The following is a 26,885-nucleotide window of genomic DNA, read 5'->3' on the forward strand; positions in this document are numbered from 1 at the left end:
TGGCATAATCATAGAATGTGCAGTTACTACAAATATAACTGACATAATCATATAATGTGCAGTTACTACAAATATAACTGACATAATCATATAATGTGCAGTTACTACAAATATAACTGACATAATCATATAATGTGCAGTTACTACAAATATAACTGACATAATCATATAATGTGCAGTTACTACAAATATAACTGACATAATCATAGAATGTGCAGTTACTACAAATAAAACTGGCATAATCATAGAATGTGCAGTTACTAAAAATAAAACTGACATAATCATATAATGTGCAGTTACTAAAAATATAACTGACATAATCATAGAATGTGCAGTTACTACAAATAAAACTGACATAATCATATAATGTGCAGTTACTACAAATATAACTGACATAATCATATAATGACAGTTACTACAAATATAACTGACATAATCATATAATGTGCAGTTACTACAAATATAACTGACATAATCATAGAATGTGCAGTTACTACAAATATAACTGACATAATCATATAATGTGCAGTTACTACAAATATAACTGACATAATCATAGAATGTGCAGTTACTACAAATATAACTGACATAATCATAGAATGTGCAGTTACTACAAATAAAACTGGCATAATCATAGAATGTGCAGTTACTACAAATATAACTGACATAATCATATAATGTGCAGTTACTACAAATATAACTGACATAATCATATAATGACAGTTACTACAAATAAAACTGACATAATCATATAATGTGCAGTTACTACAAATATAACTGACATAATCATATAATGACAGTTACTACAAATATAACTGACATAATCATATAATGTGCAGTTACTACAAATATAACTGACATAATCATATAATGACAGTTACTACAAATAAAACTGACATAATCATATAATGTGCAGTTACTACAAATATAACTGACATAATCATAGAATGTGCAGTTACTACAAATATAACTGACATAATCATAGAATGTGCAGTTACTACAAATAAAACTGGCATAATCATAGAATGTGCAGTTACTACAAATATAACTGACATAATCATATAATGTGCAGTTACTACAAATATAACTGACATAATCATATAATGTGCAGTTACTACAAATATAACTGACATAATCATATAATGTGCAGTTACTACAAATATAACTGACATAATCATATAATGTGCAGTTACTACAAATATAACTGACATAATCATAGAATGTGCAGTTACTACAAATAAAACTGGCATAATCATAGAATGTGCAGTTACTAAAAATAAAACTGACATAATCATATAATGTGCAGTTACTAAAAATAAAACTGACATAATCATATAATGTGCAGTTACTACAAATATAACTGACATAATCATATAATGACAGTTACTACAAATATAACTGACATAATCATATAATGTGCAGTTACTACAAATATAACTGACATAATCATAGAATGTGCAGTTACTACAAATATAACTGACATAATCATATAATGTGCAGTTACTACAAATATAACTGACATAATCATAGAATGTGCAGTTATTACAAATATAACTGACATAATCATAGAATGTGCAGTTACTACAAATAAAACTGGCATAATCATAGAATGTGCAGTTACTACAAATATAACTGACATAATCATATAATGTGCAGTTACTACAAATATAACTGACATAATCATATAATGACAGTTACTACAAATAAAACTGACATAATCATATAATGTGCAGTTACTACAAATATAACTGACATAATCATATAATGACAGTTACTACAAATATAACTGACATAATCATATAATGTGCAGTTACTACAAATATAACTGACATAATCATATAATGACAGTTACTACAAATAAAACTGACATAATCATATAATGTGCAGTTACTACAAATATAACTGACATAATCATAGAATGTGCAGTTACTACAAATATAACTGACATAATCATATAATGTGCAGTTACTACAAATATAACTGACATAATCATATAATGACAGTTACTACAAATAAAACTGACATAATCATATAATGTGCAGTTACTAAAAATATAACTGACATAATCATATAATGTGCAGTTACTACAAATATAACTGACATAATCATAGAATGTGCAGTTACTACAAATATAACTGACATAATCATAGAATGTGCAGTTACTACAAATAAAACTGGCATAATCATAGAATGTGCAGTTACTACAAATATAACTGACATAATCATATAATGTGCAGTTACTACAAATATAACTGACATAATCATAGAATGTGCAGTTACTACAAATAAAACTGACATAATCATAGAATGTGCAGTTACTACAAATATAACTGACATAATCATATAATGTGCAGTTACTACAAATATAACTGACATAATCATATAATGTGCAGTTACTACAAATATAACTGACATAATCATATAATGACAGTTACTACAAATAAAACTGACATAATCATATAATGTGCAGTTACTACAAATATAACTGACATAATCATATAATGACAGTTACTACAAATAAAACTGGCATAATCATATAATGTGCAGTTACTACAAATATAACTGACATAATCATAGAATGTGCAGTTACTACAAATATAACTGACATAATCATATAATGTGCAGTTACTACAAATAAAACTGACATAATCATATAATGTGCAGTTACTACAAATATAACTGACATAATCATAGAATGTGCAGTTACTACAAATAAAACTGACATAATCATAGAATGTGCAGTTACTACAAATATAACTGACATAATCATATAATGTGCAGTTACTACAAATATAACTGACATAATCATATAATGTGCAGTTACTACAAATATAACTGACATAATCATATAATGACAGTTACTACAAATAAAACTGACATAATCATATAATGTGCAGTTACTACAAATATAACTGACATAATCATATAATGACAGTTACTACAAATATAACTGACATAATCATAGAATGTGCAGTTACTACAAATATAACTGGCATAATCATATAATGACAGTTACTACAAATAAAACTGACATAATCATATAATGTGCAGTTACTACAAATATAACTGACATAATCATATAATGTGCAGTTACTACAAATATAACTGACATAATCATATAATGCAGTTACTACAAATATAACTGACATAATCATATAATGTGCAGTTACTACAAATATAACTGACATAATCATATAATGTGCAGTTACTACAAATATAACTGACATAATCATAGAATGTGCAGTTACTAAAAATAGAACTGACATAATCATATAATGCAGTTACTAAAAATAGAACTGACATAATCATATAATGCAGTTACTAAAAATATAACTGACATAATCATATAATGCAGTTACTAAAAATAGAACTGACATAATCATAGAATGTGCAGTTACTAAAAATAGAACTGACATAATCATATAATGCAGCATGTGAAATACATATGTCAAACAAATTTTAAGCCCAGAAAAAAAACTTTGCATCTTTTCACCATGGACACTGCGTGCACATCTGTTGAAAACATGCGTGTCATATTTTTTAGGTTTTTTGAGATTTCAGAATATTGTTAGAACAAATCTTTTTTTCTCAACCTCAGTCACTCAAACATGTTTTGAACATTGTTTGTGTAATAATACAAAGTAATAAGTCTAATCACTTGAATCATAGTTAACACCTTGTTCAACTCAGTTGACCTGGAATATTTATATACCCTGTGTTTTATAGGGTATATACATACAGGCGCTAAATGTTGGATTTCTAAATTCACTACAAATGTAAATACAGATTGAATTTTAACCCTGATAGTTGTATTATTTATTTGTAGGTTGCCAAAGAAGGAAAACCATCAAGAACTGCTTCTCCAATATGTAAAGTATGTTTACATTGTACCTCTTATCTGATAAATTGTCTTATGGAATGGATTCATTTTAATCCCCATACAAACACAGTCCTTCTTAAAATGACCTGTCTCCATCTGTATTTCGGACATGTCTTGACTGATCAAATTAAATTTCTCAGGACATGTCTGTACTGATCAAATTAAACTTCTCATGACATGTCTGGACTGATCAAATTAAACTTCTCATGACATATCTGGTCTGATCAAATTAAACTTCTCATGACACATCTGGTCTGATCAAATTAAACTTCTCATGACATATCTGGACTGATCAAATTGAACTTCTCATGACATGTCTGGACTGATCAAATTAAACTTCTCATGACATGTCTTGACTGATCAAATTAAACTTCCCATGACATGTCTGGACTGATCAAATTAAACTACTCATTACATGTCTGGACTGATCAAATTAAACTTCTCAGGACATGTCTGGACTAATCAAATTAAGCCTTTCATGACATGTCTGGACTGATCAAATTAAACTTCTCATGACATGTCTTGACTGATCAAATTAAACTACTCATTACATGTCTGGACTGATCAAATTAAACTTCTCAGGACATGTCTGGACTAATCAAATTAAGCCTTTCATGACATGTCTGGACTGATCAAATTAAACTACTCATTACATGTCTGGACTGATCAAATTAAACTTCCCATGACATGTCTGGACTGATCAAATTAAACTACTCATTACATGTCTGGACTGATCAAATTAAACTTCTCAGGACATGTCTGGACTAATCAAATTAAGCCTTTCATGACATGTCTGGACTGATCAAATTAAACTTCTCATGACATGTCTTGACTGATCAAATTAAACTACTCATTACATGTCTGGACTGATCAAATTAAACTTCTCAGGACATGTCTGGACTAATCAAATTAAGCCTTTCATGACATGTCTGGACTGATCAAATTAAACTTCCCATGACTTGCCCTGACTGATCAAATTAAACTACTCATTACATGTCTGGACTGATCAAATTAAACTTCTCATGACATGTCTGGACTGATCAAATTAAACTTCTCATGACATATCTGGACTGATCTAATTAAACTACTCATTACATGTCTGGACTGATCAAATTAAACTTCTCAGGACATGTCTGGACTAATCAAATTAAGCCTTTCATGACATGTCTGGACTGATCAAATTAAACTTCTCATGACATGTCTGGACTGATCAAATTAAACTTCTCATGACATGTCTGGACTGATCAAATTAAACTTCTCATGACATGTCTGGACTGATCAAATTAAACTTCTCATGACATATCTGGACTGATCTAATTAAACTACTCATTACATGTCTGGACTGATCAAATTAAACTTCTCAGGACATGTCTGGACTAATCAAATTAAGCCTTTCATGACATGTCTGGACTGATCAAATTAAACTTCTCATGACATGTCTGGACTGATCAAATTAAACTTCTCATTACATGTCTGGACTGATCAAATTAAACTTCTCAGGACATGTCTGGACTAATCAAATTAAGCCTTTCATGACATGTCTGGACTGATCAAATTAAACTTCTCATGACATGCCTGGACTGATCAAATTAAACTTCTCATGACATGTTTGGACTGATCAAATTAAACTTCTCAGGACATGGATGGACTAATCAAATTAAACTTCCCATGACATGTCTGGACTGATCAAATTAAACTACTCATTACATGTCTGGACTGATCAAATTAAACTTCTCAGGACATGGATGGACTAATCAAATTAAGCCTTTCATGACTTGCCTGGACTGATCAAATTAAACTTCTCATGACTTGCCTGGACTGATCAAATTAAACTTCTCATGACTTGCCTGGACTGATCAAATTAAACTTCTCAGGACATGGATGGACTAATCATATTAAACTTCCCATGACATGTCTGGACTAATCATATTAAACTTCCCATGACATGTCTGGACTGATCAAATTAAACTACTCATTACATGTCTGGACTGATCAAATTAAACTTCTCAGGACATGTCTGGACTAATCAAATTAAGCCTTTCATGACTTGCCTGGACTGATCAAATTAAACTTCTCATGACATGTCTGGACTGATCAAATTAAACTTCTCAGGACATGTCTGGACTGATCAAATTAAACTTCTCAGGACATGTCTGGACTAATCAAATTAAGCCTTTCATGACATGTCTGGACTGATCAAATTAAACTTCTCATGACATGTCTGGACTAATCAAATTAAGCCTTTCATGACATGTCTGGACTGATCAAATTAAACTTCTCATGACATGTCTGGACTAATCAAATTAAGCCTTTCATGACATGTCTGGACTGATCAAATTAAACTTCTCATGACATGTCTGGACTAATCAAATTAAGCCTTTCATGACATGTCTGGACTGATCAAATTAAACTTCTCATGACATGTCTGGACTAATCAAATTAAGCCTTTCATGACATGTCTGGACTGATCAAATTAAGCCTTTCATGACATGTCTGGACTGAATACAGTAAAACTTCTCACATACATCTTCCATATACATTATCTATTTGTTTCACTGATCACAATACTTTGCCCGAAACAAAAAACAACTTTAATAACTGACTTAATGTTTCAGTATGGTATGATATCAGCTAGTGGTTATGAAAGACACGTAGAGGGCACACTATCAGCACATTGTTGGTAATTATATTTTCAGCGTTGTTTTTTTTTCAATTTTTGTTAGACACTAGATTCGGTGATGAAAGTTGAATTGACTCACGATAAGACAAAAGAAGAAATCATACAAGTAAGGCACATGTCTATTAAACTGTACAGTCAAAACCCAGATTTGGCTCGCACCCAGATGACCCCCCAACTAACCCTACCATTAAAGCTATTGTGTTAGTGCATCTGTATGTATGTCTGTATGTATGTATGCATGTATGTATGTATGTATGTATGTATGTATGTATGTATGTATATGAGGCATACACACGCTGGTACATCGCTTTCCTGGTAATTCGATTTTTCACCCTTTTATAGGTCAGTTATCACACTTTATTTCATTGCACCACTTTTGGAAATACTTTCCCGTTTTGGTTGGTGCATTTCTTGGTTGGTTTTGCAAAAATCTAGCCTTTTTTCAATTGTTTTAGTTTTCTCTGTTTTCTCTGTGTTACTCGTCAAGAGGCCTCCATGGCGAGTACACGTGTCAACCCCTTTGCTGGGTTGACACGAAAGCATGGAGTCAAATGCATGTCACTGGATGGTTTTAAAATTGAAAAATATGTTGAGGCTTTTTCACAGCTTTGTGGTCTGGATAAAATTGTTGCAGCCTCTCGTGCTAATGGCAGCATAATTGTTTTCTTTAATTCACTTGAATCTGCCGAATCTGTGTGTGCATCTGGGTGTGGAATTGAGCACACATTTATTACTGTACAACCACTTGTGAAACCCGCTACGAAAGTCATGCTATCTGGTGTACCCCCGTTTATACCCGACTACCTACTACAAGAACAACTTTTACGGTATAGTAGTGAGCAAAATAAATACAATTCCACTAGGCTGCAAAAGTCCCAATTTGAGACACGTTAAAAGTTTTCGCAGACAAGTATACATGCTGTGCGATCAGAATAAACTAGATAGGTGTGCTTAATGTCGTTTTTGAGGAGCGTACTTATCGCATTTATTTATCAACGGACGAAATTATTTGTTATAAATGTCACAAAAAAGGCCACACTCAACTTAACTTTAGTCAAATTATAACACCTGTACCTACACCCGCAGTCACTAACAATGCAAACCCACAAACTGATATTCAAAACGAAAACAAAAACGCAAATCAAAACCTAAACCATGACAATAACACTCAGTTTATGCGTGGTATCCGACAGGGATGTTCGCTGTCAGGACAATTGTATAGTATTGCTATCGAGCCGCTCCTACACAACATTCGTACCCAAAGTAGTATCCATGGTGTCATAATTGACAACATACCTGAACAAAAAGTAAACCAAACTGCACATGCTGATGACATCATTTTTTTCATCACCGAAAACCCTGATTTTGCCAAACTGCAGGAGTGGCTTCCAATTTACGAGAAAGCTAGCAATTCACACATCAACTATGGTAAATCGCAGGGCTTATGGGTTGGTGCGTGGAAAACTAGAACTGACAAACCACTTAATTAATATAGGTTGGAACAATATGGGGTTGAAAATCCTTGGTATTTTCATTGGAAATAATAATAATATAGAGGGTGTGCTATTGTAATTAATAACCTTGTAGTATCCAAATTGCTTCATGGGTTGATATGTTTGTGCCCACCCACACATATTGTTGAGTCTGTCCAACGAAAGCTTCTTGACTTTTTTTGGCAAGGTAAACACTGGGTAAATGCAGAAGTTGTCTACTTACCAATAAATGAGGGTGGACAAGGACTGACGCATCTACCAACGCGCATTACTTCATACCGTCTGCAATTTATACAGCGATATCTTTACTTCAGCTCAGGTCACCCTTGTTACATGTTTACTGACTTTTTTCTTAGAAAGTTTCAACACCTGAAATATGACAAGCTGTTGTTTATTACTGAATTCCCACAACATTTGTATAATATGCCTGATTTCTATTGTAACTTACTAAAAACCTGGCGGGCAGTCACATATATTCGTAAAGATTCGCCATCTAATATGCATAATCTATGTCAAGAACCGTTGTTTCACAATAAACTAATTCTACACCATCTACATAAAACGTCATTGGATATCACACACTTCATCGATCCCACCCACCCAGGCACACTTTGGTGTGATCTGTTATCTCTTGATCCCGACAAACCAATATTTAAAGATTGCTACATTGCATCGCTAACGAAAAAAGATGGAGATTTACAGTGGTGACTTCTTTATGGGGCATACTGGAGGTTTTCTGGTTAAGTCTGGTTTACAACAAACAGATAACTGTCCGTTTTGCCAGGATAAAGACGATCTCGTCCATATTTTTGTAGAGTGTACAAGACTTGAACCACTCTTCAAATTGTTCAACAGCATCATACAAAATCTATTTCATGGAGAGAGAATACCACTATCACAGTATCTACTAGGTGCCACTAGAAGCAAGAGCATAACACAGAACCATAGATTACTATGCTACATACTCGTCTCATTGAAAGCAGCTATCCATGTGACACAGGTAAAGAAAATGAAAGGACTACCGAAAACGGACGTCACTCAAGCCTTTAAGGCGAGACTAAAATGGAGAATTAACACAGAGTACAACTACCACTATCTCAACCATACCGTTGACCAGTTCAAGTACCGGTGGTGTAACAACAATGCGCTAGCATCCATTGCAGAAGATAGACTCGTCTACCCAGATTATTTGAAATAACACCCTTATGAACATTGTAATCATCATCATACTTGTTAATAACATTGAGAACTGTATTATTTATAATTAACGATTAATACTTAAATATTGTCGTTACTACCAACCTAAACAATATTTACCGGGTACCTGTCGGAATTATTCGGAATTGATATCTTGTGTTTCCTGTAAACCTATATTTTTATCCTTTTTAGTCATGTAATAACAGAAATGTAAATATCTTTTTATACCTGTATGTATGTATGTATGTATGTATGTATGTATGTGTGTGTGTGTGGGGGGGGGGGGTGTCTGTGTGTGTGTGTGTGAGTGTGAGTGTTTCTGTCTGTCTGTCTGTGTGTGTGTGAGTGTTTCTGTCTGTCTGTCTGTCTGTCTGTCTGTGTGTGTGTCTGTCTGTCTGTCTGTGCGTGTCTGTCTGTGTGTGTTTCTGTGTGTGTCTGTGTCTCTGTGTGTCTCTGTCTCTGTTTGTATGCGTGTGTTTTCAGTTGTTTTTTGTTTGTTTTTTTCTTTGTTTTTTTGATAAATATTTTGTTATTACTTATAAACAAAAAAATACAGGACTTATAGTAATTTACAAAAAAAAAAGTAAAAAAAAAAATAATGAAGACAGATTACCAAGTAACTTCAATTATATAAAAAGTTTGTGAATTGTAAGATGCACAAAGCAACATTAGGTAAAGTTCCCCCACTTCACCTGAAACAATTCGATAGTGCTATATTTACTACATATACAATATTCCATTTATTTTGTTTCCATAACTTTTTTTTACACCAGACGAAATGAAGGTGGAGTACCATTTAATTTACAAGAATAAATCATTTGCTTAGTTATAATAATGATATGGTTCAATAAACTTGAGAACTGATCATCTCCCAGCAAAATATCTGTGAAAGTGTCTGGGGTATTTAAAAGTTCACCCCATCTATTACATATTGATGTCCAAAGAACAGTAACATACTTGCATGTAACGAATAAATGTTTTAGAGTTTCATCGCTATTATGACAAAAAGAACAAAGGCTAGAGGTGACGAGAGGAGGTCTCATACGGTGAAGCATAGTATTCGTATATAAAACATTATGATTTAGTTTCCACTGGAATTCTTGGATTTTTGTTTCAATGGTAACTCTGAATGGTAACTTGAAAATAGTTTCCTACTTAATTTCATTTATTTGTAACAACTGCTGAAAATTAGTCTTACATTTTGGTGGAATAAAATAAAGAGATGAAAGAGCATTCCGTATTACTTTACATGTTACCGTATTCAATGGACAAAATATGTTGTTATTATTCTTCTCTAACAAAAAAGGGAGTACAGCCTCTCAATTCTAGTTGTATAGCAGAAATTATGCCGTGCTAAAGGAAATATTGTCTGGGAGTAAACCCAATTTCTTGTAGTTGTGCCCAATTTTTTATTTTCCCATTTGAAATAAAAAGGTCCAAGATATAATGCCCTTTAAAATGAAATCTAAATAACATTCACTCTTGTTATCAATGAGAATGTTGGCGTTATTCCAAATTATATTGTTAAGCAACTGTTTGAACTGGTTGCTGGGATTGTAATTTCCACCAACTGCACAATAGACTGTGATAGAAAGGGGCTAAAGTAATAGGTAATAGCTCAATTTTATAATTACATCTTAAAGATTAAAGGACCACCAAGGGGAAGCAGATAGTATGATAAAAAAAGTTTCCAGGGATGATTAATTTTTGGATTAAGAAAGCGCTGGACCCATTTAACTGTGAATGCGTGATAAAGAGCAGCATATTTAGACCTCCCTGGCCAACATCCCCAGCATATTTAGACCTCCCTGGCCAACATCCCCAGCATATTTAGACCTCCCTGGCCAACATCCCCAGCATATTTAGACCTCCCTGGCCAACATCCCCAGCATATTTAGACCTCCCTGGCCAACATCCCCAGCATATTTAGACCTCCCTGGCCAACATCCCCAGCATATTTAGACCTCCCTGGCCAACATCCCCAGCATATTTAGACCTCCCTGGCCAACATCCCCAGCATATTTAGACCTCCCTGGCCAACATCCCCAGCATATTTAGACCTCCCTGGCCAACATCCCCAGCATATTTAGACCTCCCTGGCCAACATCCCCAGCATATTTAGACCTCCCTGGCCAACATCCCCAGCATATTTAGACCTCCCTGGCCAACATCCCCAGCATATTTAGACCTCCCTGGCCAACATCCCCAGCATATTTAGACCTCCCTGGCCAACATCCCCAGCATATTTAGACCTCCCTGGCCAACATCCCCAGCATATTTAGACCTCCCTGGCCAACATCCCCAGCATATTTAGACCTCCCTGGCCAACATCCCCAGCATATTTAGACCTCCCTGGCCAACATCCCCAGCATATTTAGACCTCCCTGGCCAACATCCCCAGCATATTTAGACCTCCCTGGCCAACATCCCCAGCATATTTAGACCTCCCTGGCCAACATCCCCAGCATATTTAGACCTCCCTGGCCAACATTCCCAGCATATTTAGACCTCCCTGGCCAACATCCCCAGCATATTTAGACCTCCCTGGCCAACATCCCCAGCATATTTAGACCTCCCTGGCCAACTTCCCCAGCATATTTAGACCTCCCTGGCCAACATCCCCAGCATATTTAGACCTCTCTGGCCAACATCCCCAGCATATTTAGACCTCCCTGGCCAACATCCCCAGCATATTTAGACCTCCCTGGCCAACATCCCCAGCATATTTAGACCTCCCTGGCCAACATCCCCAGCATATTTAGACCTCCCTGGCCAACTTCCCCAGCATATTTAGACCTCCCTGGCCAACATCCCCAGCATATTTAGACCTCTCTGGCCAACATCCCCAGCATATTTAGACCTCCCTGGCCAACATCCCCAGCATATTTAGACCTCCCTGGCCAACATCCCCAATCAAAATGTTACGTGCAATTCTGTCTGGGCTTTTCCAAATAAATTTATGAAGTTTATTATTTATTTTTTTTAATATCTGCCATTTTGACGTTTATGAGACTAAATATTGTGACATAAATTGTAAGTGAAAAGTACAGAGCCCTGGCTGCGTGAAATAAAAGCGCACATGTTTGGATACTTTGCAACAACCCATTGCACATGTTTATTTTTAAGACTGCTGATACAGTCACTGGATTGTGTTGTCAGCAGAATTTGAGATACATACATCCTGTCTCTCCCTGTGGCATAATGGTATGGCTCAGACAGTAACATGGTGATTGTGAAATACCTTGGAATGTGCTGAACCCAGTGTTGTTGGCAATGAAAATAGATATGACATCATTGACCCGAGTCTCCTACTTTAAATTGGTAGAGCTTGGATTAAGAGTGGTTTATTCCACTACCAAAATTGGCATCCTCTGTACACTGATTTGTTGGCTATTTCGAGATAACCAATAATTTCGTTATATACATTTTATTATTTGCATGCCCATAAATTAGCTAGGGTATTTAAGTTGAGACATAAGGGAAAATATTTAGTCAGGAAGGTGACCTGACTTGATCCTGTAACATCTTGTGATGCTGATTCCTGACTCCAGTGAGCTGTACCCTATACAGGGGTACATATGCAGACGTGCTATGCAGTAATCCCTGCTGATCAACAGGAACCACTGAAGCTCACTGCCTGAACTACTCCCGTTGTACCAGTGCTACCAGTAGCAGCAGATAGCAGTGCAGTTGCCGATACTCCCTGGACACAGAGCACGAGTTTAAATTGTAGTGCAACTGCTTCGACAGTGTGCCAGATACGAAGGAACGCAACATTGCACATTGCTGTCCAATGAAGAGTGGAGTGTTCCCTGCAGCATCGATCAAGTCTCTAATTTATTTTATTTTACAGTGTATTCCCTTCCTTGCTGGTTCCAGTGACCAGCATCCCTGTTATTTGTTTATTAAAGTACAGGAAACCGTATATATTGTGTTGTGTTAATTTGTTATAATCGTTACTGGTATATTTCTTTCTCTGCACAGTCTCAGTTGTGGTGATATACATTCACCAAACGATCCCCACCCCGTGACAGCGGACGAACTGAGAGGGAGGAGACTTATAAGATAAGCATGCTACCAAAGACAAAGACTATTAGACCGGCATTAAAGACAAGCTCCCCGATCCTGAATATGGTGTAGCCCCATAAAGGCCTCCCCCCTCCCGTATTTAACGTCACAATATATAGAGAAATTTTTGAATAACCAGTGATTTAATAATTTGAATTTTGCCAATAAGACTCAGACTACGTGAGGACCAAAGATACAAACATTTATTAAGAGAGTCAATTGGAGCTTCCATATTTAGTAGATAGGCACTCTCGTACCTGTAAGAAAAATATATACCAACAATTTTGAGTGGAGTTGATGGCCAGAGAACCCCAAATGGTTTATCCGTACGAGACCTCCAGCACCCAAGCCACATTGCCTCTGTTTTGTCATAATTTACGTGTAACCCTGAATATGTCTAAAACTTGTTAAAGGGGCGCCTCCAGTTAAGTCTAATCTCACAACAAATTTACTTTTTGGATTAAAATTACAATGGATAACAAAAGATAGATTAACAATGTAAACAACATAAACAATAGTGTCCCATGATTCTTTGGTGCAATCCCTGGGTTTGAAAGGTTCCCCTTTAAGGAGGGAGAACAAATTAATGCAGGAAAGTTTGTCCGAGAGAAAGCAGGTTAGATCATCAGCAAATGTTGAATACTTAACCCCCCTTGCCCTGGATATGAATTCCATGAATAGAGTCATCATATTGCAGTGAATTCAAAACTAATTCAAGTGACAAAATAAAGAGGGCGGGCGAAACCGAGTCATTCTGTCTAACTCCTCGTCTAATATCAAAATAGCCAGTGCTTAGACCTCAGTTCATCACACAGCTTGAGAGGTTATTGTCAAATAATTTGATCCAGTTAATAAGGGAAGGGCCAAAATTAAAAATTTTAAGAGAGTGGAAAATAAAATTCCATTCCAGGCTATCAAAAGCCTTTTGAAAATCAATGGCTATAAGTATTCCTGGTTGATTAGTATCTTTGATGTAATGCATAATTGATTCAATAAGGCGTACACAGTCCCCAATTGATCTACCCTTAATAAAGGCTGACTGCATTTCATTAACAATTTTAGGAAGAATTTTATCAAGTCTTCGTGCAATGCATTTTGAGGCAATTTTGTAATCAGTAAGTTGGCACAGCGGAGCTGTCCATATTACTGATGGCCAGTCATCCATCGTCGTCAACTTTACAATTTCAACTTCTTCTTCGAAACTGCAAGTCAGAATGTTTTCAAATTTGATATGCAAGTACCGTGGATGATTCTTTCACAGATTTGTTCATTTCATGTCAAAATCTCAAATTCTCTATTTTTGGTGAATATTTTTGTCGTTTTTAGATCCGCTGTTGACTTTGTCCAGCGGAGCTTATCATATGAGTGATAGTCTGTCGTCGTCCGTGTCAATGTTTTACTTTTTCGACTTCTTCTTGAAAGCCTGAATGCTTTGATACTTGGTGTATATGTGCCTTGGGTAGACCTATCTTAGGTTTGTTCATTTCATGAATCTAATTTTGGTGAATATTTTTTTCATTTTTGGTAAAAAGTGATATTTTCGACTTCTTGTTATAAAAACTACAAGTCTGATTGCTTTAATACTATACATATTGTTCATTTTCTAATGATATCTTCAGTTGCTAACAGCGAAGCTATCTCAGCCGACAGGCCAAAATGTGCGATAAATTCTCGACTTAATTCATCATTACCTGGGGCTTTATTGCTTGGTAAACACTTTCGCGCTTCAAACACCTCGGCATGGCAAGCTCACTGTTCTAAATTGATTGTTATAAATAGCTATTTAGAGGTAGGTATAGGCCTACATAAAAGTAGATACAAAGTCGAAGTACGTTTAAATATATAGCGCAATTTCACTTTTAGTAGAAAAAAAAAATAGTTTGGTATTTAAAAAAATAAAAATGACAAATCTAATCATGATAGATACAATCAATTTTTGGAATTATACGCTCTGATATACTGTTGACCATTTTAATTTCTAGAATATGTATTTTTTAAATGCATTATACTAGTATTAACAATATAGCTGAAATCAGAAACAATGCCAAATAACATGATTATAAGATAAAGTGATTTTGAAAAAAACTTGATCAGCGTTACCATCCACCGACTCAAGAAAAAAGGCAAAAGTGATAATAACTATTTTATATAATTTGAGCCACACGTAGATGACCAAACATAGTAAACATGTATCAAATTATTTGAAAATGGTGCAGGAGGTCCAACACATACAATTGGTTTTATTTTAATTATTTCCACTTAAAATGGAAGTTGAAACTTTTGGCAGTATATTCAGTTTAAATACCAAAACGAATAAGTTTAGACCTATATAAAGACTCCCTTGTAGCACGACGACATAAAATGCAGTAATAGGTCTGATAAATGTTATATTGTTACAATATACAATAATCTACATTACTATATATTAGTAAGACTATTATGTAACTGACCATCAATAAATAGTTTACCATTTTCGAAACATACTTTTTTACCATTCTTATAAGCAGTGTTCATAACATCCTTCAGAGCACGTTTGGCATCCAAGTCTGATATAACAAATATACCTGTATCACTTAAGCAAATGCGCAAATTTGATTAGGTTTTGGTAGAAATCCATGCATATTAATAACCTAATTTGCATGATAATTAGCTAATTTTTAGCTGTTCCATGACTGTTCCACTGTAGTATCTAAATAACAACTCATTGAATTTTGATGAAACTTGGTACATAGATGCTCTGAGCTTATGCGCAGATTTGATTAGTTTTGTGTTAAAATCTGTGTATGTTAATTACCTAATTTTCATAATGATTAGTAAATTTCCGGCTTTTCCACTTATATCTCAAGTACTAATCATCACATTTCAATAAAACTTGGTGCATAGATGTCATAGGACACTGCACAGACCGGATAGTTTTAGGGTAATATCAGTACATATTAATTACCTAATTTGCATAATTACTAATCATCACATTTCAATGAATCTAGGACTATGCTGAGACCCAATTAGTTTTTGGTATATATTCATGCATATTAATCACCAAATTTGCATAATTAATCAATTTTCAACTTTCACACTGATATCTTGTGTACCATTCATCACGTTTCAATGAAATTTTGTACATAGATGCTCTAGGACAATAGACAGACCTGATTAATTTTGGGTTAAAATCTGTACAAGCTTAAGTATAAAAAGTATAAAAATAAATTGGTTTCAGTGTTGAGGAACACAGAGAAGCTTTACTATAGTCAAACATAAGCGAAAAACATGGAAAGGAACATGGAAAGTTTTGAATAATATTATAAGGAAAAAAATGGAGTTATTCAGGTTTATCAAACAAGTTTGAATGTGGAGGTGTTTAAACTGACAAGAAGTCTAATATTGCTACGGGATTTAATAATTATTTTGTAAATGTTGGGTCTGATTTGGCTAGTAAAATTCCTTCTATAAATGTGGATTTTAGTAAATATATGAGTATGCCTGTATGTTTATACACTGTGTAACACCTGAAAAAAATTATAATGAAGACTTCAACATTTAAAAGCAAAAATTCTAGGAGGTATAATATGCATATTGTGAAATCTGTAATATATTCAATTGCAACACCTTTTGAACACATATTTAATATATTATTTACTACAGGAATATTTCCAAACTGTATGAAATTGCTAAAGTGGTGCATATTTTTAAAGCTGGTGAAAAAACATCCTTTTCAAAATATAGACCAGTACCACTACTTCCTCAGTTTTCTAAAATTTTGGAAAAACTTTTTAATAATAGGCTATTAAATTTCATTGAACATAATGATGTATTGTTTAAAAGGCAGTTTGGATTCAGAAGAAATATGTCAACTACTTCATTATAATTTGTTTAAGTCTTGCCCATTTGCCCCTGTATCTTCAATAGTAGTGTTCATGCTACACAAAGTAAGATTTACACTAAGATTTAGGCTAATCTCATACGTTTGAATTCATGCACAGAAGGAAACGATGGTTAGCACGGGGTAAGGAACACCCAAACTTATTAAGAATAGGCAAAATCTTCAGGAATTTTAACTATGAGTGCTCAGTAAGAGTAACTAGGAAGGTTAGTTCTATAGTTATAAAACAATACCAAAGCAAATTCAGAAAGTGCAAATTGCAGAATAACAGGAAGTTGCACAGAGTCTCATCATCAGTTCATTTTTTTCTTGAGTCAATTTCTCTATATGTGTTAACGTTGATTGTCATGCAGGAAATGGCACATCGAAATAAAAAGTTATGAATATAGTAGTAAATCTCTTAAATGAACATTGAATACAATGGGTTTTTTTTTAGCCGAGCTAAGTGTTCATGCATGTTTTGTTTTGGCTGTGCTAAGGCTCTGGACTGACCAGATTTACTCTGTGCTTAGTATTTCTTAGCCTGTGTTCATGCACATTTTCTTAGCATGGGCTAAGGTTTTGGACCTCTTAGTCTTTGCAGGGAGCTGTAATGAGAAGGAGACTGGACCAATTCTAATCCCCATTAACGCCCTTTGTTTTAAAGACTGTAATCCCTTATAAAACCATTGTGTATGATTCTCATTACAGCTCCCTGGTCTTTGCTAAAGAGCTCTGCGTGAATACTACTAATAAGTGTCTTCTGTTTATTCCTTCCTTAGGCCACAGTCCCTCTATCCCCGGTCTGGAAACGACTAGCGTTCTTTTGTCTCGAACCGCAGTGCGGGTAAACAAACCGTTCACACGCGGGCCGAGGGAGTCAGGAAGTCAGACAGATTACAATACCTTCAAAAGTTACCGTCATGCAAAGCGATACCTCATTGTACGACTTCACTTTGACTTAAAATTCGGGCAACCACAACGTAAACAAACATGTAAACAAAATTATCACTATGAAATTTGGGTTTTTTGAACCCTGATATGCATCACCACCAGCCTACCAACTCATAAACATCCAGTTCCTGCAATTCAAAGATTAATATCGGGAATTATGTTAATGTTCTCGTTTTAATAGGGAAAAAACTTCACGTGCCAACATGCTGACATCGCTAAAAAAATCTTGTCAAAATGGCGTCGTTCATGTTAACGTAGTCGATCAAAAAACCTGTGATATTTCTGATTCTTGGGGGGTTCATAACAGTTCAAGTCAACTATACAACAACTAATGACTTTATTCTATGTAAAAGTATATAACAATGCTTCAATGATTGTATATAAATGATTTTTTTAGCACAGAATTGAGTACATTGTCATTTCAAAACGTCGCCATTTGCATTTACGATCTAAAAAGCATCCATAAAAGTCGCTCAATTTAACATTAATAAAATGCGGTGTGACAAATAAAAAATCAGCCCACCAATTTTTAATGATATGTTTCGATTATAAAATGTCAAAATCGAAGACAAATATTGTTTTCGCGCCGAGAAGTATGGTAAATAAAATTGAGTTAATTTCAATCACCCCAAAAACGACAAATATCTGGGTAAAGGTATGAAAATTTGTTGCGAAAATGTGTCGTTGCTGGTAAAATAGATGAATTAAAGAACTACTCGCCGGCTAAAATATGACCTTATACATTTATCCTGATTAAAAAATTATGTGAAAAAGTACGAATTCTGTAATAAACAACTAAGTTGTAAAAAAAATACATAACACGGACGATGTCAAATCACGTACTGATCACGTGACAATGCTTTGCCCACACCCGCAATGCGCCTTTGCCAGGGAAGGAGACCAATTCACACCTAATACAATGACCGTTTCTAGACCGGGGATAGAGGGATTGTGCTTAGGCGCATACATTAAGGTTCACTTCCCCTTTTTAGTGATCTCTATAACTCATTCAAATCAAATTGGGCTCAAAGATGGGCAAAGAATATTAGATTTAATTGAAATTTAGTTTAAATCTATGCTAAATTAAAAGTTATTTTGAGTATGGGAGTTTTACTTTTTTCTTTTGTGCGCAAAGAAAATGAACTGTTGCATACTGTGGGCATATATCATCTATACTAGTTTACAGGAAAAAGGGATTGTGTATGGTATTTGACATTATGGGCATAATATATATATTTCATACATGGTTACTAAATTAGATTTCCCAATGTACAGTACACTATTGCTGGTATTGTCTGAAGAGAAAAAAAAAATGTACACAATCTTCGAAAATTTAAAAAAAAAACATTTTGCAGTCAGTTAAATTATTAATCATTTGAAAACATTGCCATGAATAGAAACAAATTTACGTTGATGTTTTTTGCAGATTCCAGGAGTTGGAAATAACCTTTGTTTATACTTTTCTTGTATTAACAAACATAGGACCTAATCCTCATTAACACCTACTTGAGCTTGTTGTTTGACAATTATGAATAATAATGAAACAGTACTTACACAGTGTGCCATGACTGAACAAAAACTTGCGCGTTTACTTTTTTCAAAAAAATAGGTATGATAGTACATACGGCAAATGCCACAGTGTTTTTTAATTTACATAATTTTTGAAAACAAAAACGAAAGCCCCAAAAGACTATCCTGCTACATAAATAACAACAAAAGTATCTAATATTGTATTGAAGTCATTGTAAAATGGTAAAACAATTACAAATTCATACCTTGATGTGCCAGTTGCAGTACTGCAATCGTCCTATGATTCAACACCATCTAAATACTCCACAGGTTATGTAGTCCACCAGCGGTCACTGGCATCAGCGTTACTATGAAATTTCACTGGGGATCGAGGCAATATTCGCGAAATTTCATTTAAGTGTACTTGCAAGCGCCAGTAAAACTTGGAAAAATACATTCCTACACGTATATTGACTCACATGAGGTAGCAGGCTTTTTTCTGGGCCATTATATTAGTGACATGAACAAAAATACTGGTCATTTTATGTATATAATGAAAAATAAAATGACCATATTACTGCCCATCAAAAAAAAAATGTCATCAACTCCATCATTTAAAAAGCAATTGTAATTATTCTGACCAGTATAAAAAACATGGGTCATTAAAACCACCATTTTAAAAACACTGGTAAATATTTTGGCCATTAAGAAAATAGTGGCCATTATAATGGCCAGAAGTGACTTTTTAAAGGGGTCTGAGGGGTGTAAAAAACAGTGTTAAAGTGAAATGAAAAATTATTATAACCTCCTCACTAACCTAAAAGCACAAATAAATATTCAAAAGTTGTGAAAATTAAAACTTTCCGAAACGCGGCGGAATTTCCGAAAGTAATCCGGACACTGTTTTTAGCTTTATTGAATTTGACAGAAGAAATTACAAATGCAATGGATGCTTCTAAATATACGGTAACACATACAAATCAACATTGAAAAGCTTATACGGTAACACATACAAATCAACATTGAAAAGCTTATACGGTAACACATACAAATCAACATTGAAAAGCTTATACGGTAACACATACAAATCAACATTGAAAAGCTTATGCGGTAACACATACAAATCAACATTGAAAAGCTTATACGGTAACACATACAAATCAACATTGAAAAGCTTATGCGGTAACACATACAAATCAACATTGAAAAGCTTATACGGTAACACATACAAATCAACATTGAAAAGCTTATATTTGTTACAAATCAACATTGAAAAGCTTATATTTGTTACAAATCAACATTGAAAAGCTTATATTTGTTACAAATCAACATTGAAAAGCTTATATTTGTTACAAATCAACATTGAAAAGCTTATATTTGTTACAAATCAACATTGAAAAGCTTATATTTGTTACAAATCAACATTGAAAAGCTTATATTTGTTACAAATCAACATTGAAAAGCTTATATTTGTTACAAATCAACATTGAAAAGCTTATATTTGTTACAAATCAACATTGAAAAGCTTATATTTGTTACAAATCAACATTGAAAAGCTTATATTTGTTACAAATCAACATTGAAAAACTTATATTTGTTACAAATCAACATTGAAAAGCTTATATTTGTTACAAATCAACATTGAAAAGCTTATATTTGTTACAAATCAACATTGAAAAGCTTATATTTGTTACAAATCAACATTGAAAAGCTTATATTTGTTACAAATCAACATTGAAAAGCTTATATTTGTTACAAATCAACATTGAAAAGCTTATATTTGTTACAAATCAACATTGAAAAGCTTATATTTGTTACAAATCAACATTGAAAAGCTTATATTTGTTACAAATCAACATTGAAAAGCTTATATTTGTTACAAATCAACATTGAAAAGCTTATATTTGTTACAAATCAACATTGAAAAGCTTATATTTGTTACAAATCAACATTGAAAAGCTTATATTTGTTACAAATCAACATTGAAAAGCTTATATTTGTTACAAATCAACATTGAAAAGCTTATATTTGTTACAAATCAACATTGAAAAGCTTATATTTGTTACAAATCAACATTGAAAAGCTTATATTTGTTACAAATCAACATTGAAAAGCTTATATTTGTTACAAATCAACATTGAAAAGCTTATATTTGTTACAAATCAACATTGAAAAGCTTATATTTGTTACAAATCAACATTGAAAAGCTTATATTTGTTACAAATCAACATTGAAAAGCTTATATTTGTTACAAATCAACATTGAAAAGCTTATATTTGTTACAGAAAAAAGCTATATGAGTGGTGGCAGAGTATAGTAGTCAGACAAAACCTATTTTTTATAAGTTTAAGTTTAAATATATATGACATTATTGAATTAAGAACAGTCTTAGTTCTTTATAAAGCAAATAAAAATCAATTACCTTTGAACAGTATTTTGTTAAAATATGTAATATCCATGAGTACAATACAAGACAATGTCAGAATCTTGGTACTATTTACAGAAGGACTAGAGTAAAAGCTATGTGTTTATCTTGTGCTGGAGTAAACATTAGGAACAGTATTGATAATAATCTGAAAAATTGTAAATGTTTTCACACATTTAAGCAAATGTACAAAAAGCATTTGTTAGAACAATATCATGAAATGTGATTTTTCTTTTATGATGTTGTTAAATTAAGCATGTTATTACATGTTATTTGTGATTAATATTTTGAATCGCCCATTAAGGTAGCGAGAAGGGAAATTTTCACTTTTTTCTTGATTTTTCAAAAATTGATAAAACGGTTACTTTAGACCTTGATACATCATCCCAGGTTTACAAAAGATCGAAATTGCGAAATAACGTTGCTCAAATTAGTGTTTTAAAACACTAGCAGAAAAGACTACAACTGCCGTTTCGTGGATATTTGAATAGTGTTTATCTTTGGAAGGAATTAAATGATAACATCTTATCTGTATACTCTGTTGTTGACGATTCTGATATAACGGGTGATAAGCTTCCAGTTGCAAACAATGCGTGTTTATCTAACGTTCATTGTCAGCATTATTGTCAGTCGAGACTTCGTCGGAGAAACATGGTCATACAGTACTCATTTCGCCCAACCTTCCGCTTTTACATCGACCGCTTATCGCTTAATTTCCGACCACGCGGTCTTGTCCGACCGGAAACCGACCGCATTTTCATCGCGTTTTTTTTTTTTCGCTCGCTCGCTCATTGAAAACATTGACCGCTCGCCCAAACACTGAAAACTGGCACATGGATGGTCGAAATGGTGGTTTTGATTGTAAAGTGTGAACATACAACTAGTATTAACTATTATTACATTCTGAACAATTAAGTCACGATCATTGAATGAGCTCGGTCTATACCGTATACGTACCGCAAAAGTGTTCCCACAAAAAATATTTTCGACTAAAAACGGCCACATGCCCTGAAAAAATCGAACAGAGCTTGACATGTATGAATAATTTATTGGGCTTAAAAGAAAAACGTGTCAAATTTAGTTATAGCCATAACTATTTGGTGGCCAGTCGATGAACAATTCGAAACTCAGGATTCATATGGAAGTCCTTCAAGGCTGAAAATCATCGACCCTACTCTGGTTTACTTTATTTCACAACTTGCAGAGAAAACTGATTCGCATGAACTCTAATGTATCTTAGCCTAGTATTTTCTTTTTGAACTAAGGTCAAATTCCATCAGTTTGTCAAAATATATGTTTTTCAGCGAATAATTTTGAAGCGTGTCACAGCACAAAAAACTATGTGAATCGACGCCGGCGATTGGATTGTACGACGACCCTTCAATTAGCGTCAAATATGCTTTGTTACAACATCATTGATTGGCTGAGAGTCACCTGATCGGAACACGACCTGGGTCACAGAACCATATTTGTCCGTATTATCAACAGGACTTTGCAAAATAACCACACCCACATTTTCAATCTTTTTTAGCGCGGAAGTTGCCAACAAATGTAAAAAAAATCGTGGATTTCATGGATTCGAATAAAATAAAGCAAGCGATTGATAAGGATGATTATTAATATTTTCCCCGATGCTCTTCGAATTTTTATTTTTTTTATTTCAAGGTAAGAAATGGCTAGTTGAAGTTGCATCGTCTTCAATGCGGTTGTTTCACCGCGAACAACTCTAGCTCTGTTTTGGGCATGGTTTAGTTTTGCGATGTAAAATAAAATATATATTAAAATAATAATACTTGATTAATTATTTGGGGTTTCAGCCCACAAATTACGGACATGATCTCCATGAATTACGGTCAATGTTTGTCTTCTCTCGGCTGATTGTCACGGTGTTGATCGACGCCCTTCCTAAACTCAGTATGGAGAAACCAACGGGGATCGACATTCCAAACAAACAATCGAAATTATCAACGAAAGACGAGATTTTTCTAGATATTTACAAACATACTGTCATGACAAACATATGTAAAATTAACAAATACACAAAGAGGTGTAATATTAGGTTTTATTTTAGGCTTAGAAATATTTTCGGCACAGATCTAGAAGCAGTACCTACACACGAATTGGTGACGTCATAAAATACATGACCTTCAATCGGGGTCGTTTCCTCGGTATATACGAATTGGTATATACAAATTACAATAAAGATACTTAAGACATTACACATAAGGTAAAACAAATCACGTGACAATATAATGATAATAACGGTAATAAATCCTAGCTTAACAGTTGAACAGAACGCTCATATAGTCAGTCGGGTGACGCCGAGGGTCACGAACTGTGTTGCAAAATGGCCGTGTGGTTGAAACTGGGTCATGGCGTGTCGGGTGAGGAAGACATCATTAAACACTCAAAATCACAATAAAACGGGGAAGTGGTTGCATATTACGGCGTAACCAACATGGGAAATAAAAAAACGCCCAATACAAACGACATGGGTTCGAATCACACTAGATACACACTCACCAGAACCGAAGCAATCAGAAACCAGCAATCGTTTTGGCTTTTCCGTTCAACTCATTGGAACACTGTAGTAGTTAGAAAAATGAACACCACTTAACGACCAACGTCGTGGCGTGGTACACAAGCGTGCCATCATTTATTCTCTCAATTTAACAACTTGTAATGGTGTAAAATTATTAAATGAGAGTTGTCTACACCAAAATCAGTCTAAAATATTTGTCCACACATTTATTCTCTCAATTTAACAATTTGTAATTTGTGGAAGTAAATTAAATGCGACTTTTCTACACCAAAATAAGTCTAAAATATTTGTCCACACATTTAGTCTCTCAATTTAACAACTTGTAATTGTGGGAATTAATCAAACGCGAGTTGTTTACACCAAAATAAGTCTCAAATATTAGTCCATACATTTATTCTCTCAATTTAACAACTTGTAATGGTGTAAAATAATTAAACGAGAGTTGTCTACACCAAAATAAGTCTAAAATATTTGTCCGCACACTTATTCTCTCAATTTAACAACTTGTAATGGTGTAAAATAATTAAACGAGAGCTGTCTACACCAAAATAAGTCTAAAATATTTGTCCATACATTTATTCTCTCAATTTAACAACTTGTAATGGTGTAAAATAATTAAACGAGAGCTGTCTCCACCAAAATAAGTCTAAAATATTTGTCCGCACATTTAGTCTCTCAATTTAACAACTTTTAATTGTGGGAATTAATCAAACGAGAGATGTCTACACCAAAATAAGTCTAAAATATTTGTCTGCACACTTATTCTCTCAATTTAACAACTTGTAATGGTGTAAAACAATTAAACGAGAGCTGTCTACACCAAAATAAGTCTAAAATATTTGTCCACACATTTATTCTCTCAATTTAACAACTTGTAATGGTGTAAAATAATTAAACGAGAGCTGTCTACACCAAAATAAGTCTAAAATATTTGTCCGCACATTTATTCTTTCAATTTAACAACCTGTAATTGTGGGAATTAATCAAACGTGAGTTGTTTACATCAAACTAAGTATTAAATATTTGTTGAGACATTTATTCTCTCAATTTAACAACTTGTAATGGTGTAAAATAATTAAACGAGAGTTGTCTACACCAAAATTAATCTCAAATATTTGTCCACACATTTATTGTCACAATTTAACCACTTGTTAATAGTGGAAATTACTTAAACGCGACTTGTTTAATCAGTTGACATCAATGCAACTTACCCGCAGACAGTGCACAACAGAGTATCATTGTTGAGCAATTATAAACAGGAACGTGTCTTGGCATTAGGGTAAGGGTCGGGTCAGGTATGGGCAACGGAATTATTAACAGGAACGTGTCTTGGCATTAGGGTTAGGGTCGGGTCAGGTATGGGCAACGCAAATGGCAAACACCCTATTGGCAAGATGTACACTAACGGGTTATGGCATGCATATAGTTTACACAAGTAAAAACACAAAATTGGCAATTTTTTGGACAATTGTAACTCAATAATAGAATACACACTATATACACACTACATGTATATAGTCTTATCAAATGCAAACCTATCCAGTCAATCCATTGTGGTCTTGTGGGTCAGTTCTCTACATAGTGACCAGGAGGACCTGGGTTCAATTCCCTTGCCTGCCCATCTTTTTTTCGCAAACACCATTTGGCAATAAAGCTAAATATGACAACAAATTATTTAATTTGCATGACTACCCACATAGCTCAGTTGATTTGTACTATGTCAGCAATGTGAGCGATCGCTGGTTCGAATCCAGTATGTTTAGTTAGATTTTTGAATGCTAGTGAAGACAGTGTCCTATGAATAGGACTTAAATCCTAACTCCTGTGTGAAGACACTCGTGGTACAGTGGACAAGACAGTGCGCTGGGAACTCAAAGATCGCAAGTTCGAATCACGGATTGGACACTCCTACAAAAGACATGAAAGACGTTAAAATCATAAACAGCGGATTCAAAAACTCAAGTCAGGAAAACAGAACACAAGAATACTACCTCACATGGAAGCCAGTCGAAGTCGTCAAAGAACTACCCCAGACCATTCGTCCCGGTGTTATCGCTATCGCCACACGAGACTCCAGCTTGTCTCCTATACAATTTTCCTTCCGCCCACTTAATTTTAATATTCATATGACCTTTGCACTGACATCGATAGCCAATCGCATTCGACCGCGGACGTCACTCTAAATAAACAACTGAATAAATTAATATACCATATTTGGAAGATAGCGGGTAAATTCAACGTTGTTGGTGTGTTCCTTCGGGTTCCGAAGTCGCACGAA

At 34.2% G+C, this 26,885-nt stretch overlaps 1 protein-coding gene across 2 annotated transcripts in view; it reads left to right on the forward strand.

Moving 5' to 3' along the window:
- Nucleotides 1-26,885, forward strand: part of LOC144352383 (ATP synthase mitochondrial F1 complex assembly factor 1-like) — a 155,615-nt gene that overhangs the window by 34,609 nt on the left and 94,121 nt on the right. For both annotated transcript variants that reach the window (XM_085503028.1, XM_085503029.1), the window contains exons 3-4: nucleotides 3,827-3,874; nucleotides 6,604-6,666. In XM_085503028.1, coding sequence (XP_085359154.1) covers nucleotides 3,827-3,874; nucleotides 6,604-6,666 — 111 coding nt within the window. The remainder of the gene's footprint in view (nucleotides 1-3,826; nucleotides 3,875-6,603; nucleotides 6,667-26,885) is intronic.

The sequence above is a fragment of the Saccoglossus kowalevskii genome, chromosome 9, assembly GCF_978046115.1.
Source record: "Saccoglossus kowalevskii chromosome 9, keSacKowa6.1, whole genome shotgun sequence".
Taxonomy (NCBI): Eukaryota; Metazoa; Hemichordata; class Enteropneusta; family Harrimaniidae; genus Saccoglossus; species Saccoglossus kowalevskii.